Source organism: Amblyomma maculatum, chromosome 1 (genome assembly GCF_055883805.1).
Source record: "Amblyomma maculatum isolate TAMU_Amacu chromosome 1, ASM5588380v1, whole genome shotgun sequence".
In the NCBI taxonomy this organism is placed as follows: Eukaryota; Metazoa; Arthropoda; class Arachnida; order Ixodida; family Ixodidae; genus Amblyomma; species Amblyomma maculatum.
The window spans coordinates 17,499,567-17,516,322 of record NC_139344.1 but is presented as its reverse complement, the minus strand read 5'-3'; the positions used below and the strand labels follow the sequence as shown (position 1 = coordinate 17,516,322).

General features: G+C 45.1%; 1 protein-coding gene across 4 annotated transcripts in view; it reads left to right on the top strand.

Annotated features, from left to right (window-relative positions):
- LOC146201850 (cell division cycle and apoptosis regulator protein 1-like) overlaps window positions 1–16,756 on the top strand; it is a 178,730-nt gene that overhangs the window by 97,412 nt on the left and 64,562 nt on the right. For all 4 annotated transcript variants that reach the window (XM_084587811.1, XM_084587809.1, XM_084587807.1 and 1 more), the window contains one exon: window positions 16,131–16,412. In XM_084587811.1, the coding sequence (XP_084443937.1) occupies window positions 16,131–16,412 (282 nt within the window). The remainder of the gene's footprint in view (window positions 1–16,130; window positions 16,413–16,756) is intronic.

Sequence of the window (16,756 nt, the reverse complement as noted above, 5' to 3'; positions counted from 1 at the left end):
CTGTGTTGTCCTCAACTTAATTAGAACCCTCTCCTTAGCCTCCATGTCTCAGCCCTCATAGGTAAGTACAGATATGATGCAGCTAGTATTGTATACTTTCCTCTTGAGCGATACCGGTAAGCTGCTAGTCATAATCTGCGAGTACTTGCCAAATGCGCTCCATGGTTCGGATCTGCGGTTACTACCTGTCCTAAGTTGATATATTTGCCTACCACTTTCAGTGCTTCGCTACCTAACGCAAACTGCTGTTCCTTCTCGAGGCTGTTGACCATTACCTTAGTCTTTTGCATATTGATCCTTTCTGCTTTTCCTGTCTAGATCATTAATCATTCTTTGCAGTTCATCTCCTGAGTTGCTTAGCAAGGCAATATCATCAGTGAATCGCAGATTATCGAGGTATTCTCCCTCTACCCTTATCCCTAACTGGTCCCATTTCAAGTCTCTGAATACTTCCTCTAAGCAAGCTGTGAATAATACTGAGGAGATTGTGTCTCCTTGCCTAACACCTTTCTTTATAAGAATTTTGTTACTTTATTTATGCAGAACTATGGTTGCTGTGCAGCCTTTATATATATCTTCCACTACTTTCACATACTGCTCGTCTACACCCTGATTTCGCAATGCCTGCAATCAATGAATGCTATGTATAAAGGCTGCTTATATTCAGAACATTTTTCTATCACCTGGTTGATGGTATGGATATGATAGATAGTAGAAGTACCCTTTCTGAAAACCTGCTTGATCTTTTGCTTGATTGAGGTCTAAGGTTGTGCTATTCCTATTAGTGATTACAGCAGACTCTCATTAATTCAAACTCAAAGGGACCCCAGGATTTTGTTTGAATTATTGAAAGTTCTCGCATATATGACTGAGCAATTACAGTGCACATTATAATTAAATATCCACCTTAATCACATTTTAAGCACTTCTACTCTTTTATTACACAATAAAAACAGCAGAGGTGAAGGATCCAGAACAAGTTTATTGGAAATCTATGGCTGACTAGACCGTTTGAAGAAATCATGAATTGTTGATTGCTTCTTTTTTACATGTGCATTCAGAACAAAGTTCTCTATTCCAGTAAGAGCAGCCAGTTCTTTTTCAAGATTTTCTGCTGCAGTCAGAAATTTCCGGACTTTAGCAAGGTAGTTGAAGGCTTGTGCTGCTGTCACAGAGGAATGCTTCTGATTCCTCCTCTTCACTTTCGCTGCTGTACTGTGCTGGCAGCACCTCAGCTACCAAGTCGTCCAGACTGTCTTCCCTGCACACGCACAGGTTATCGTCAGCAGCTGCAAATTCACTGAGGTCAGCAGCTATGTTGTGTGCTTGGCGGGCAGAAAGCACTAGCCCTGCATCATCACTCTCCATTTGGAGGCAGTCTTCATTTTCATTTTGAGCGCAGTCAGGCAAAGTATCACTGCTGCAGCCTGTTATGCGTAAGGCATGGTGGAAGCAGTTCCATATCGTTGCTGGCGTTACTGTACTCCATGCATCAGCTAGCATTCCCACCGACGACAGCAATGTTACGCTGTACGACATGGAATTGTCCATGCATATTAGCATCCTCTTAAGGGGCTGGAGAACAGCAGTTGTGTTTGGAGGGAGGAATTCAAGACGAATTGCGTCCAGGCCTTCCACATCACCATGAGCGGGACAGTTGTCAACAATCATCAGCACTTTTCTTTTATAGCGCTTGAACACCACGTAAAGTTTCCGCAGCCACTCTTCAAACAAAGATTGCGTCATCCACGCACGTGAATTTGCTGCATATGAAACAGGTAGAGTTCGGATGCCTTAAAAGCACCTTGGATGCTTTGTATTGCCCACAACGAAATGTTCGGGTTTGTGGCTACCATCCATATTGGCACAAACCATAACTGTGAGTCGCTCCTTGCTCAACTTACCACCGGTACGTTCCCCCTTGCGACACAATGTTTGCTGAGGCAGGCACTTGAAGAATAGTCCCATTTCATCAGCATTATAAATATCAGCCGGGGAGTATTCAAGCAGTAGACTTTGAAGATGCATCTGCTGCCAGTCGGTAGTAACCGCCGTATTCACCACTGCCGCTTCTCCACTTAGTTTTGAAAGCGAGGCCATGTCGTTCCTTGAATTGCGACACCCATCCATCACTACTCTTGAAATCGTCAATTCCAAAGCGCACAGACTGTTCTTCGGCCTTCTCTCCCTTCTCAAGCTCCGGATGCGCCGCCGCCCTAAGCCTTTTTCTGTCAGGAGCAAAGCGACTTGCGTTGTTTCCCAGCTTGTCTTTCACCTTCACAATCATTGTCAGCATACTTTTCGCTATCCCATACTTCAGTGCCACAGCAGTCTTCTTCATTCCAGCCTCAACTTCTTGTATGGCTGCAAATTTTTCTTTCACAGAGAGCGTGATACTTCCCTCGCGGAGACATGCAACTTCTTGTATGGCTGCCAATTTTTCTTTCACAGAGAGCGTGATACTTCCCTCGCGGAGACATGGTGCTACTGACGCGGGCAACCCACCAGGGAAAGAAAAGCACGAGCGGTCACGTGATTCACAGTCGGCCGACGCTACTCGCGTCACTTTCACATCCCTTTTTTTTTTTCTCTTGCAGTTTTGAGAATTTTGACAAGCGCAGGCGGACAGTCCTCTTTTCCACAAATTTTGAGGGTTAAGTGTTGTTTTAATTTCGAATTTTCTCCATTGAACTGGCTAGCAAGCCACAAAAAGTTGAGCAGCGCCCTTCGGGAGGTTTTTGTTTCACTTCGAACATTTGTTTGTTAAGCTTTTCGCTTTCTTTTCTTTTTTTAAGTCATAGTGCGCTTATTTTCACATTTTCCACTGTTGTAGTGTTATAAGAATTCATATTTTTCGCCAGTGGCGGAAACAATAGCCAATAATTTTCCGGGATGGACAAGCAAAAAGTATGATATAACCGAATTGCGGTGTTTGAATTAAGCGGCGTGAAATACATTGAAAACATGACGAACCAACCAAAAATTTGATATTTGTTTGAATTAACCGAAAATATGAATTATCAGAGTTTGAATTATCGAGAGTCTACTGTACATTGGTAAATACCTTGTATATAACAGATAGTAAGCTGATTGGTCTGTAAATTTTTCACATCCTTAGTGTCTTCTTTCTTATGAATTAAGATAATGTTTGCGTTCTTCCATGGCTCCTGCACCGCCGATGACACCAGGCATTGCATACACGGGGTGGCCAGGGTAGCAGTATACAAGGGGACGCAATACAATGTGATTTTTAGGATAGGTCTTTGCATAGACTGACTCGATACTGGGGCATGCTGTCGGCATGGGCCAGCTAAAGCTTTAGAGCTTTCAGGGTCAGCACGAGGCATGAAGAGCTGTGAGCATACCTCTTACCTCCTCAGGTGCACTGCAGCTTGAAAGAAGCCGTGGGGGCTATGATTGCTATATAAATAACAGTCAATGGAATATGAACATTTCAGTGCTCTGCAGGTGTTAATAATCATCATCATCAGCAGCAGCATGACTATAAATTAGATAAATGAGGATAATGTAAGAAAAAATACTGCTCGATATTTCTTGAGAGTCTGAATCCGAGCTCGGCTCGTATTTCCTAATCAGAAGAGCCATCGCTCCAGTCCGCAATCGAAGGTCCTGCGCAGTCAGCCGTCCGAAAGTAACAGCGCGCTGAAGGGCGCACTTTCGGTGGCCCACACAACGTAATGAAATGGCACGCTGTGAAATCAAGATGACAGAGGAAGATGGAAAGTGGCTAAAGCAACCTCTTTTGCTGCTGCTAGCTGTAAATAAGGGCGCGGCGAGAGCGAAAGCAGCGTTTGGGTCGTGTGTCTACCTGTTGGAAAGGCAACGGCTCGCGCCCCTGAACTTGATGCATTATAGCAGACCCGGCAACAGAATAAAAATAAAAATCTGCAAACCGGCGGCAGATGTCAGAACAACCCTTAAACCCGTAACCGTACACGCGCACCGCATGATCGCTTAGCGCGATAGAGTAGCGTGCATGGAGTGGCCGCGCCCCCCAGCAATGAAGGTGGCGGGGATGGGCGCGGTCGCTCCATACTCTTCAATATATGCGTACCAACACAGTGCAGGGTGAAAATACGAACTTGTAGAAAGATTTGACAGATGGCGCAGCCAGTTCAAGCGCGCCAGGTTCCCGTTCAGGCGCAAAGTTTTGAACGCATGGTAGAGGATGTACCGGTGCGTCGGTGACACTGTGGGGGGGAAGCACGAAAACGTACTGGTACGTTCATGACAGCGAAAGGGTTAAAGAATTCAGGGAAGTTTTTTTTGTCTAAACATGCGAAAGGGTAGAAGCGAAGTGGTTGGGAGGCTTAACCTAAACCATAATTATGGGAAAATGTTAGTCTCTTTGAAATGAAAACTGTGAACTCACGTCGAGCTGCTTTGCAGTCCTGGCTTTCTTACAGTGGGAATTGGCATTTCATCTCTCACCTGATTTCAGCTGTTGAATGATGTTGTGTAAACAATAGCCTTTTGCCGGCTTCGAAGTTGGTTTGGTTTCTCGTAGCACCTTAACTATGAAGCCAACATCGAAAGAAAGCTACCCCATGTTGGTAATTCCGCATTTTTTTGATGCATTTAAAGAATAAATGCAAAAAAAAAAAGAAAGAAAATTAGAAAAGCTATAATCTAAGCGAAGCCACATAGTTTTGAAAATTTTAGTTGTTTAATGAGGTACCATCATGCACAAAAATAAGTTGCTAGGCCTAGTATTGTCGTGGAAATCACATGTACTGCTTCTGTGGCATGAAATAGACAAACAACTTCCATATTTGCTAGGTTAGAAATGCGAGCGACCCCATTTTAAAAATGCGTATTGTAGGAAACCAACTTTACGAGCTAAAATATACATATTTTTGACCTTACATATATTTTATAATGCATTGCAGATAACGGAAATTAAAAAACTTGACTCTGCCTATATGTTCTCGGCCTTCAGCTTCTTAATATAATGTGTCCCCTAAACCCAAAAGTAAAAAGTATTTAATTTAGTTAATTATTTATTCACTGAGCTGTACCACATACATAATGTCCGCATTGCTGTACTATCTTAGACTGCACCAACATTTCTCTCTAAACGTTGAAAGTAACAATTTGTGAACAGTTAAAAAAAAAAAACTATATATGAAGTGCACTGTTGTAGTTCGGAATGCTTTGCCCCCTTGCCGATCAACAGCTGAGAAGCTGCCATGTTTCACCTCATGTTGCACCCCGCAGGAAGAGCCTGCTGATATGCTAGTGTGCAGGTTTTTTTGTCATTTTCAGTGCTTTGCCCTTTTGAACATAGGATAGGGTCATAGCTGGTCACTGCCACTGTAATCCACTTCTTCATATCGTGCACCCTTATGTTTGCCTCAGTTTTATGTTTAGGTGTGTGCAGTTGGCTGCAAAACATTTTGTGAGCGGGAATTTTTCAAAAGTTTAAATGTAGTAGTTGGGAAATCATGTTATCCTGGAAGATACTAGCCGGGATAAAAATAGTTTTGCTCTGTTACTTTTCTAATTCTCATGGTTTTGACGTATGATATGAAAATGCATCAGTGGAGTTTTTCTGTGTTTGCTTCTGTTCACCATTGTCTGTTCCTGAAATGGTTTTTTGGACTCTAGGGACCATGGAAATGTCTGAAAATTCAAGAAGTCCGAAAAATCAGATTTTGTGGATTAAATCTCGTTACATAAACTTTAGATTGCCACTATGGTGGAGGAAGGGGTCACTAGGACAGTCTGACGCTTGGTCTTGCTGCGCAGTGTTTACGCAGACAGTGGGCGTTAACCAGCATTTGATAGTGGGTTAATGCAGTGGTGTAGTGTTCTAGAATTGAGAAGTGTGCCATCTTCAATGCGTGGCAATAGAAGTGAGTTGGTCGCCAGAGTGATGAAAAGCATAGGTGCTGCTGTCAGTCGCAGGAGCGCATCAGAAGCGCATGCTCCACAGAGGAAACTTTCAGGGCATCTGCTTCTGTGGCTCATGTCCTGCATTGATCCCTTTGCATCGCGTTGCTTCTGTGTCGTATGATACAATGTTGATCGGCCAGTCAGAAACATACGTGTCTGCAGAGAGCACAGTCACAGTTCCAGTCAGTCTCATTAAGCTTTCAACCCCTCTCCCTTTCCCTCCCTCTCTTGAATGCCCTCTTCAGAGAAGAATATTCTTCCCTATATTATTCTTCAGGGAAGAATAATGCGAAGAGCGTATGCGTGAATTTGCGATGTTTCTGCTGTTTTTCCCATTTGAGCCCTTCCCTTCTAGAGATACACTCTCTCCGCATGGTGGGGGAATCACGTTAGGCGTACAAGTGAGGAACGCACCCATCTTCTTTCAAGTCTGGTTGATAAGATTGACCGCTTAATTGACAAAGGAAGACTCGAGGACGTCGAAGCTACCTTTAATGCCCTTCCTCCAGATGATTATAAGTATGTCACTAGGCACAGTTTTAGCGGTCTCATAGCTTATATTGCAATATATATGGCTTGGAAGTTCATGCACATATCAAAATGCAGTACTTGTTCTGCATCTCATTTTGAGCAAATCCTGCACGGCACAAGAAGAAGAAAATAAATTCACCTCAAACTTCAACCACAGAGGTCTTCTTTGCCTGTCTGCGGAGCTTAACTCGTAAACATGCTGGAAGAGTCCTTCACATTTTTTTTTTTTTTAAGTTCAGGGAAAAAGAGTGCAAAGAACATATGTGTGAATTTGCAATGTTTTTGTAAAGCGCGGAGTTTTCCAAACTTGCATGTCCTACCAATGACAGAGAAATCACGCTTCGCATACTAAACCAAAAGCAGAGCAGATAAAGCACCTGAAGCTGAGGAGATGCAAATAATCTGGCTTGAGGGCTCTATTTAAAGACTCTGCCTGTATCTTCTGTGTTTTCAAATTTAGCAGCTTAATTCATTCATGTTGTCATAGTTAAGCGACATTTTCATATACTTCTGTAGTGTTTTTATATGTTGGTACCATATGCTTGAGTTATTTATTTATATTCACTTAAGTAGCAAATTGTTTATCTTGCTGGCTTTTGAGGTCATCCGCTGTGTGGTTTCATGCATTTGTATTGGCTCTCGCTGATCTGTTTCGATCTATTTCGTCGATAGAAGACTTCAGTCTAGCTCGCATAAACCGGTGCATTTGATAACCAAAATTTATCATAAAAATATGGTAGGCATTCGTCATTGGACGTCCCGCTAACGTTCGAGAAATAAAGTACTTAATATGTTCAAGAAATTTCTTACTGTTGCTTGTCAGTTAATCAGCAATCTGTATCTTGCATTTTCTGTATGTGCCTTGCCGCTTATACACATTTTTCCCTACTACAGCCTACAGCCGCTTTTATAGGGGCCTAGTTCTTCTATTCATGCACAGAATTGTTTTAATACATTCAGCCAAGCATGTGGGAGCTAAAGCGACTTCAGGGTCCGAAGAACTAGGGGGTGACGGAGGCGGTTCACCCAGCTGTCTGCTCGGTGCTCATCGTGCTCCTCTTGCACACAGCACCTTCTCATTTCGCCCAGAGCGGTCATCGCTGAAACAGCCGGCTCGCCGGTGGCAGATGGCACACTTTTCAGTTCTACAACTGGAAAATTAACTGGCTTAGACGAAGTCCAAACGCGAAATTGAACCTGCTGCTGCGAGTTTGCTGAACCACCGCGTTTTGAGGATGCTTCACCGCATAGTCTTATCTGCCGCGCAGTGAAGCATCGTCAAAACGCGGCAGGGCCGTATGTGAAAAAACTGCGCTGCACTGCGTACAGGGCCTCATTATTATAGCTTAAGATTTGCTTTATATACAGTCAAACCCGGATAATTTGAATTTTGGTTATATCGAACTCACTGCATATCCCCTTGAAAATCCCATGTAAAAGTATAGGAAAGCTGCATCGTATATCAAACTCAATTTCACCGGTTGTTCGATATATCAAACTCCGCACCACGCATTGGACGGTGCGCCTTCCCCAAAGATGATCGCATCACCCTCGGCCGTTTGCCGCGTGACATTTTCAAGCCACGCGCGGAAGGAATGAGAGGGCACAGTTCGACGACGGCTGGTCTAGGGCAGCGCCGTGCCCTTTCCCCAAAGGCGGCCGCATCTGCGGTGATCGCTGCCACGCACCAGCACGTGACGTTTGCAAGCTATGCGCTTGAAGGAACGAGAGGGAACCAATGCAGCCATGGTGTTCGGCAGAGGGGAAAAACTTGATAGAGCGATGCACAAGGGAGTGCCCACTCTTCTGCTGAGCTTTATCTCTCCCTCTCTCTTTCCCGGTCTTCTCTCACAGCAGCACGCATTACACATGCGCGGACAAGCCAGCTTGGCCCGTGGCAGACGCTTTCTCCAGTGCATGGAGGAAGGAAGCTCCAGTGTGTGTTGTGAATGCTCTGTGCGGGGCAGCTGACGTGCGATGCGCGTCTCGTGTAATCGTGCTGCATGTGCGTAAACTACGGCGGCTGCGGTCGCAGAAGCCGCAGGGTATGTTTTTTTTTTTTTTTTTTTTTTTGCGGGAGTAGTCGTCCTTACTTGTCATGCTGAACGTGCGGCTCAGCATCAGCCATGGCGGCTTCGGATGTTTTTTTTTTGTGTGTGTGTGTTTGAAAGTCATTCATTCTTAGATCTATGAATCAATGAAAGCACTCGGTCAGCTGCGATAACGACACCAACTTTTAGCATTGTTTTCTTAAACGGCATTTGCAGCTATCACGCTTCCAATGATTTTGTGGCAGTGGACTGCGCGTGCCCGGCGGAATAAATCGAACCAGGCTTGTGCAATCAAGCCATCACGGACACTCTGCCAAGTTAGCTCCCTGCCACCGCAGGATCTATCAAAAGTATAGTCAAAAGATAAACACGCTGTGACGTTATCACTGCGTAGTATCTTGGCGCGCTGCCAATCAATGAGCTGCGGATGCGACAGTCGAAATGGAGGAAATGGAGGGATGCATCTCCGAACGGTTTTTTTTTTTCTTTTTTCAAATTCTTGGGGGCAAAAGTGGGGGGTGGGCTCATTATGCGACTGGGCTGACTATGCGACAAATACAGTGTCATTTTTTACGATTGCAAGTGGCGTTTCAAGCCAATTTCTGTATATAAAATTATCGATATATCGAGCTATTTCGCAATCCCCTTCGAGTTTGATATATCCAGGTTCGACTTATTCACATTTTTCACCCCTCTTGAAGCCTGGATTAATGACGTTCCACAATATATGTTATATGGAGGCTTGGCTATTGGCAGGGGTGCCATGGCGAATGTGAATGAAGTGTGAAAAATCGAGCAGTAGGTTACGATGCGTCCGGAACTTTTGACTGTCATATACATTAGTTTTATGGAGTATTTCGTGTTGCTGTGAATCAAGCATGCCCAAAAAATCAGGTATCTGGATTTTCGGTCGTCGACTGTATATCTTATATGCAATGAAAGCTGCTCTTCATTGGGGTTTTTAACTCTTTCGTTACTGGGGGAAAAATGGCTGTTTTTCATAGGTTTCTGACAAACTTCTTTGCTGCAATTTATATGAGGGACAAAAATAAGTAAAATATATGCCAGTGATCGAGATAGAATGCACATTCGAAAACATTTCTTTTAACACAGATACCCCAGTGTGAATACAGTAAAACCTCGTTAATCTGGATCGCAAGGGACCGGCAAAAATGTCCGAGTTAACCGAATTCCGGCTCATCGAATTTACCGTGAAAACAACAGAAAAATACACTGGGCATGCACATACCTTTATTGCGCTATTGGTTTGCTATTGCGCTATTTTGGTTTGCTTCGTCGTCGGAATCTGTGCTAAAACTATTTTCTTTAACCCCATCAGGTAATGGAGCGCACGCTCACTGTCACGAGCTGCGACACAGAATTCTTCGAGTACAGCGAGGGCATCAGTGGCCTCCTGCACTGCACGACACCGAGGCAGCTGGTCGTGACAGTCATCATCAGAACAGTCATTTTCAACGCCGTCAAGCACTTCGGATATATCGTCAGTTAGCATGCCAGAAACAGCAACACCATCGTCTATTGCAACGTAGTCGGCAAGCTGGACATCGGGAGGAAGGAGAAACTCTAACCGGCTCTCATGCACTTCGTTGTCCATTCTTTCAGTGCCTTCAGGAGTGGCCTCGGGAGGTAAATAACTGTCGTCAAGGCAGACAAACCCACTGTGTCGGAAGGAGTTCACTGTTACCTGCGCCGACATGTTGCTCCACACATGCACTAAAATATGGATCGCGCTGAGGAGGTTTAAGTCGTATTCTCGACCTGCCTCTTTGCAGAGCAGCAGCCGTTCCATGACATGTCTTCGGTACTTGGTTTGACATGTTGAATGATGCCCTGATTCAGTGGTGTCAGAGCAGCCGTTGTATTTGGAGGCAGAAATACGAGTTCGATGCACTGCAACCCAGTCACACTAGTGTGTGCGCTGCGGATAACCACCACGAACAAAACCTTGCGGTTTGTGGCAGAGAAGCGGCGGTCGAGCTGCCACATCCAAGCTTGGAAAATATCCGAGTCCACAGGCAGGCGGCGAATGTTTTTGACGCACCTCGATTGCTTAGCCTTTCCAATTACTAGAAGTAGTAGGCGCTCCGTGCCCAACATGTTTGTGGCTAGAAGCACAGTGACCCTTTCTTTGCTTCTCTTGCCTCCAATGCATGGGTTACCCTTGAATGTAATCGTCTTGTCCGGCAAGGCCTTGAAAAAAAGGGCTGTTTCATTGGCATTGAAGATATCTGCTGGTTCGTAGCGAGCCAGGTAGTCTTCCAATCGGTGATGCAACGCTCATCGACCGCTGCCTTTTCGCACACGTTTCGAAAGGTCAACCCATGCCTTTCTTTAAAATGCGCAAACCACCCTTCAGATGTACTAAAAGAGTCTATGTTCATTTTGAATGCATATCTTTCAGCCTGCTGATAGATCAGCAGTCCGCTCAATGGAAGCTGTCCATTACACATATCTACGATCCATCGCAGCAGTGCTGTCTCCAGTTCCGGGTGTGCTGCTGACCTCAGCCTTTTTCTTGCTCCAGTGAATTTGCCACTGTCAAATGCTTCCAAAATTTTTGTTTTGTTCTTTATACCGGGTGTCCCAGCTAACTTGAACCAAGGGTTACAAAATAATATATTTGAGGTAGGTCAGTGAAACCAGTTGCATACAACTACCAGTCTGTTTGCGCACTACAGGCAATTTTTTTGTTTTGCAATTACTTAATTAGCTAATTATGTTAATTTTTCTAATTTAATAAATATCGGCTTTAGACCAAACATGTGAATTGGAAACTTGTAGAGCACCTTCAGAAACCCCCATTCCATTAATTGCGATAAAGAAAGTCTCACGTGTATCTTTTTTTCTGGGCTCAAAAGAAAGCCCGCGAAATACAAATAATACCACATGACTAGCGCATTTGAGCGCAGCGATCGTGGTGCTCTCAGTCGTGGTTTGAGCGAACGAAATCAGCTGCGGCCGTGACCCGATGGTCCCGTTGCAGCGGCAGGCAGAAACGTTGGCGATGGTTGGAGCGAGCTCGAGCTCGCCCGTCGTCACCGCGATCTTGGCCAGGCCTGTGCACCGCAGCAGCCTACATCACGACAGGCGGATGACGATAAAGAACCGGCAAATGAAGGTGCAGAGCTAATTTTAGTCGAGTCACATGATGTCATCTCGCCCCTTTACCGAAGCCTGTATGCGCAGATTCAGTGGCTGATACCTTATCGCTCATCCGTTTGCCGTAAAGTTCGCTGATGGGAGAGACTGAGGGTTTGTTAGAATCCCGGTGGTGTCGGCTCGCCGCTCTCGGTGCTTCTTTCACCACGTGGGCCGGCTGTCGGACGCGGGCGAAGAAGCCATCGCAGGCATATCGGCCTGCCGCTTTAACGGGGCAAAGGAGACACGGCCGCAGCTAATTTCGTTCGCTCAAACCACGACTGAGAGCACCCCAATCGCGGCGCACAAATGAACTAGTCACGTGGTATTATTTGTATTTCGCGGGCTTTCTTTTGGGCCCAGAAAAAAAGATACACGTGAGACTTTCTTTATCGCAATTAATGGAATGGGGGTTTCTGAAGGTGCTCTACAAGTTTCCAATTCACATGTTTGGTCTAAAGCCGATATTTAACAAATTAGAAAAGTTAACATAATTAGCTAATTAAGTAATTGCAAAACAAAAAATCGCCTGTAGTGCGCAAGGAGGCTGGCAGGTGAATGCAATTGGTTTCACTGACCTACCTCAAATGTATTATTTTGTATCCCTTGGTTCAAGTTAGTTGGGACACCCGGTATAGTCTCTTAACCCTTTTGCTGTTGGGCGTTTCTGGCCGTGGCACACCCCCAGTGTCGGCTTGGCTTCAGGGAACGAGCATAGCGATTTATTTTTGATTATTGATTATGGTTGCTATACAAATAACATAGTCAACGGAATATGCACATTTCAGTGTTCTGCAGGTGTTATAATTAACATCATCATCATTATCAGCTTGATTTTAAATTAGATAAATGAGAATAATATAAGAAAAAACTGCTCAATACTTCTTGAGAGACCGAATCCGAGCTTGACTCATATTCATAATGAAAAGAGCCATCGCCCCAGTCCGCAGTCGAAGGTCCCGCGCGGTCAGCCATCCGAAAGTAATCGCACGCACGGAGGGCGCACTTTCAGTGGCCCGCTTAACGGAGATGCATGGCACGTTCAGAAATCAAGATTACAGAGGGAGATGGAAAGAAACTAAAACAACCTCCTTTGCTGCTGCTAGCCGCCAGCAAGGGAGCGGCAAGAGAGAGCGAGAGCAATGATCGAGTCATCTATTGGAGAGGCAACAGCGCGAGCCCCTGAACGTGACGCGACGTAGCAGACATGCCAACAGAATAAAAATAAAAACCTGCAAACCTGCAGTAGATAGCAGAATGACCCTTCCGTAACCGCACGCACGCATGCGCCGCGAAACGCGCGTCGCATGATCCCTTAGCGCGATAGAGTAGCGCGCCCGGAGCGACCACGCCCCCCAGCAAAGAAGGTTGTGGGTGTGGGCGCGGTCGCTCCATACTCTTCAATATATACATACCAACATGACGCGGGGAAATAATACGAACTTGTAGAAAGATTTGACAGATGGCACAGCCTGTCCAAGCGCGCCAGCTTCGCACTCAGGCGCGAAGTTTTGAACGCATGATAGAGAACGTACCGGTACGTCGTGACACTTTGGGGGGGAAGCACGAAAATGTACCGGTACATTCGTGACAGCGAAATGGTTAACGTGCTCCTTTTCACTCCATACTTTTTCATTATCTCTTGCCGAGAAACACCTTCGTCAACCTCCTTCAGTATCTTCACTTTCGTTTCTAAACATTTGCCGGCTGCTGCTGTCGCTTTGCTGAGGTGGCAGTGCCATAACCGTGGAGCGTGACGGCAGTGATAATGCATCAGCACAGATGACAGATGCAACGTGGGCTGGCACGCTGACACTGGCTGACACAAAACAAAGAAAGCAGAAAAGTAAAACCGTCCCGTCGTCCTTCGTAGCGTTTTGTGGATTACTGGATGTTTCCCAGTGTCGCGATGATGATGATGATAATGTTTACTTTGCAGCAAGTGATGACTAGTGCCACCTTTCTACCGATCGTTTATTCACTATCATCACTACATTTTTCGCGCCTGTGAAAAACCTGTGTGAGTGGAGAGAAACTGAGGAAAGACGAAGAAAAACAAAATCACGTTTGGAAAAAGAAGAAAGAAGAGGAGAACGTGGAGGGTAGCTCGAGGAGCACGAGGAGAAGAGAACAGGCGAACAGCAGAGCTGGTCGGTTGTCCATGGAGCTCGGGCGGTGCATGTTCTGCCAGGCCTGACCTGGGGCCTGCCTGCCGCATCCTGTCCTGGTCCTCCTGCTGTCCCAGGTGATCGGACCAGGGAGTACTACTCCTACAGCTCATCGCCGCTGCTATAACGGCAGCTCATCACTGGCACGGGCGTTCGGCGCCGTGCTGGACCCAGGCGCGTCAGGGAGACTGGACGCATCGGCCGTGGAATGGCAACCCGAGGCCTCGTGCCTCCACTGGGCCCCGTCCGGTAGCCTAGCTGTTGCTCGCCTTGTTTCTGTTTGACAGACTCTTCGCGGCTTCTCTGTCGCTCGGCAAGGGGTTGTCGAGCCTCTGGGTCGATGAGCTCTTTCGGAGTTGTCCGAGTTAACCGGATTGCAACCACATGCTTCCGAGTTAACAAGCTTTTAACACCATAGAACTGCACACATTTTTGACGGGACCGCGCAGCAAGTCCGAGTTAATCAAATTTCCGAGTTATCGAGATCCGGATAAACGAGGTTTTACTGTATTAAAAAAATTTTGGGAAACACAAAATTAGTTGGGAGGGAAGAAAAAATTTTATATTACAGCCTAAGAGCTTTTGAAGAAAATTAGTAAAATAAATCTTACAGCATACAAAACGTTTTAAATCCTTCTTGAAACTTCCCAGCAAAATCTTAAAATTATAACACAAATGCATTTTGAGTTAGAAATTTTTTTTCTCATACTACCTGAAACAGGCCTAGTTTAGCCTTGATTTGATATAGATTTTACTCGCCAAGAAAAAAGTTGAAAGCCCAATTTTCTTTTACTTAAGTAAAGGCTAATAACTGTAATTTAAACCATTCTTCGTTTCAACTCGGATCGCTCTTGAGAATGGCGGAAAAAAATTACAAAACAAAGTGTAGCACCTTAACCTTTGTGACAAACTCTTGACAAAAATTAGAAACAAAACATGGTGAGATGAAATAAAATATGCAGACCTTTTTGCTTACCGAAAGCCTATCCACAAAGCATTCGATAGTTGCACTGTCACCGATACGTGGTGGACGAACACGCGAGTTTCGACAATGTACAGACGCTAAAGCGAACCTGTCACTGCAGGTTCGCTGAACCGCCGTGTTTCATAGATGCTCCACCGCGTAGTCCTCACAATTCCTGTGGTGAAGTTTCCTCAAATAGCGGCAGAGCTAATTAAGTTCGAAAAATCGAGTAATCATTCACAACGCATTCGAAATTTCAGGTGCTCATATACCTTAGCTCTGTGGAGCTATTCGCGGTGCCGCGAAAAAGTCCGACTTTTCGACCATATTTGAAAAATGAGGAATCGAAATTTTCAGGTGGTGACTGTAAATGCATACTTGTTGGTGTTCAGGCTTATGGCATTCAGAACTACCACGAGAAACAACAGTTTGAGGAAGTCAGCTACTTTGGAAAATCTTATACTGATACTTTGTAGCAGCCAGAAAGCCTGCTACGGAATGTCAATTTAATCTTGATGCCCGGAGTAATACTCAGTCAAAACAAAATACTCCTTTGTGATTGCGGAACATCTTCCCATTTGTTGTTGCGGCACTACAGATGACAAAAATGTTAATCATGACATTTTCACTGAGTGAGAGAGCTCCAAGGAAGAAACAAATGATAGGCAAAAACCGAAACGTGCGCACACAGTTGACAACATTCTATTCTGTTGTTCCCGAGTTTCAATATTACAATCAAAATCCGAGGATGCAACATCCTCTTCTAAGTCGCTGCTGCTGATAGCTTCCAGCAACTCTGCTCCAGAGACAACAAATTCGCTGGAAACAGTTGTTTTGCGAGCAAGCACTGTTCTTGAGGTTGATGCCATGTTGGGAGTGTTCCACACTGCAACATGAACTTCAAAGGTGTTTGAAAAATAGCAGCCACGCAAGAAAAATTGCAGAACATTCCAAAGAATAAAATATAGCGTCTGAAGTACAAATTAGAGGGTGCAGCAGGTCTGTTACGGCGCTAGTGGCATGAAATTTGGACTTCGAGTATTTCGTTCACCGGTGGTCGAATCACAGTAGCATGGCAACGAAAGAGTTAAGGGATTTATTTATGCAAAGAAATACTCAAGTGTATTTACCACTTATTTTGATAACTTTGTGCTCGAGCAGTTTCTTTTTATGAATGTTTCTCCTTACCTGCACGCCTGCATCGATGCAACTGTAATGTAGCTGTTGGTATGTGCTCAATAAATAATATATACATGTTTTACTGAGACGTAGAGAGGCAGTGCCCAGTCTCTAATCATTTCATATGTATTGGAGGATGTATAGCAGGTTTGGGTTTTGCAGGTAGGCGAACTGCGTGTGGAGCTGGAGGCACGTGGCTTGCCGACCAAAGGCCTAAAGTCGCAGTTAGTGGCACGGCTCAGCAAGGCTCTTAAAGCGGAAGCAGAAATGGCCGAAGGCAATGAGGAGGACCAAGAAGAGGAGGAAGTTGAGGAGGCCGAAGAGGATGAGGATGGCGAGGAGCCGGTTGAAGAGGCAGTCCTGGACGAGGTCAAGGAAGACATCAATGATGAAGTTAAGGAAGAGGATGACACTGACCGGCAGGAAGAGGAGAGAGATGCTGATGTATGTATTTTTAACTTTGGTGTCTTTTAGTGTGGTTTAAGCAAGCATGTAGCAGTGGGACTATCGGCATCCAGTAGTAGCTTGTCACTTGGGTGACAGTCTTATTAGTGTAGTGGAAGCTTCACCCCTTTCCATTAAAGTTTATGCGGCTTCATTGGGCTCTGAGCGAATGTTGAAATTTTTAGGCACTTCAAATCAAGCAAGTTATTTTAAACAAGTGTGCGTATTTAATGTTCTCAATAAGTGGAAAGGTGGGTAGCACTTCTGAAACGAAAGCTTCACTACGCTATGTCAAGCCAAGGTTGCCATGTGGAGCCGCTACTGTGCATGCACCGACTAACTGG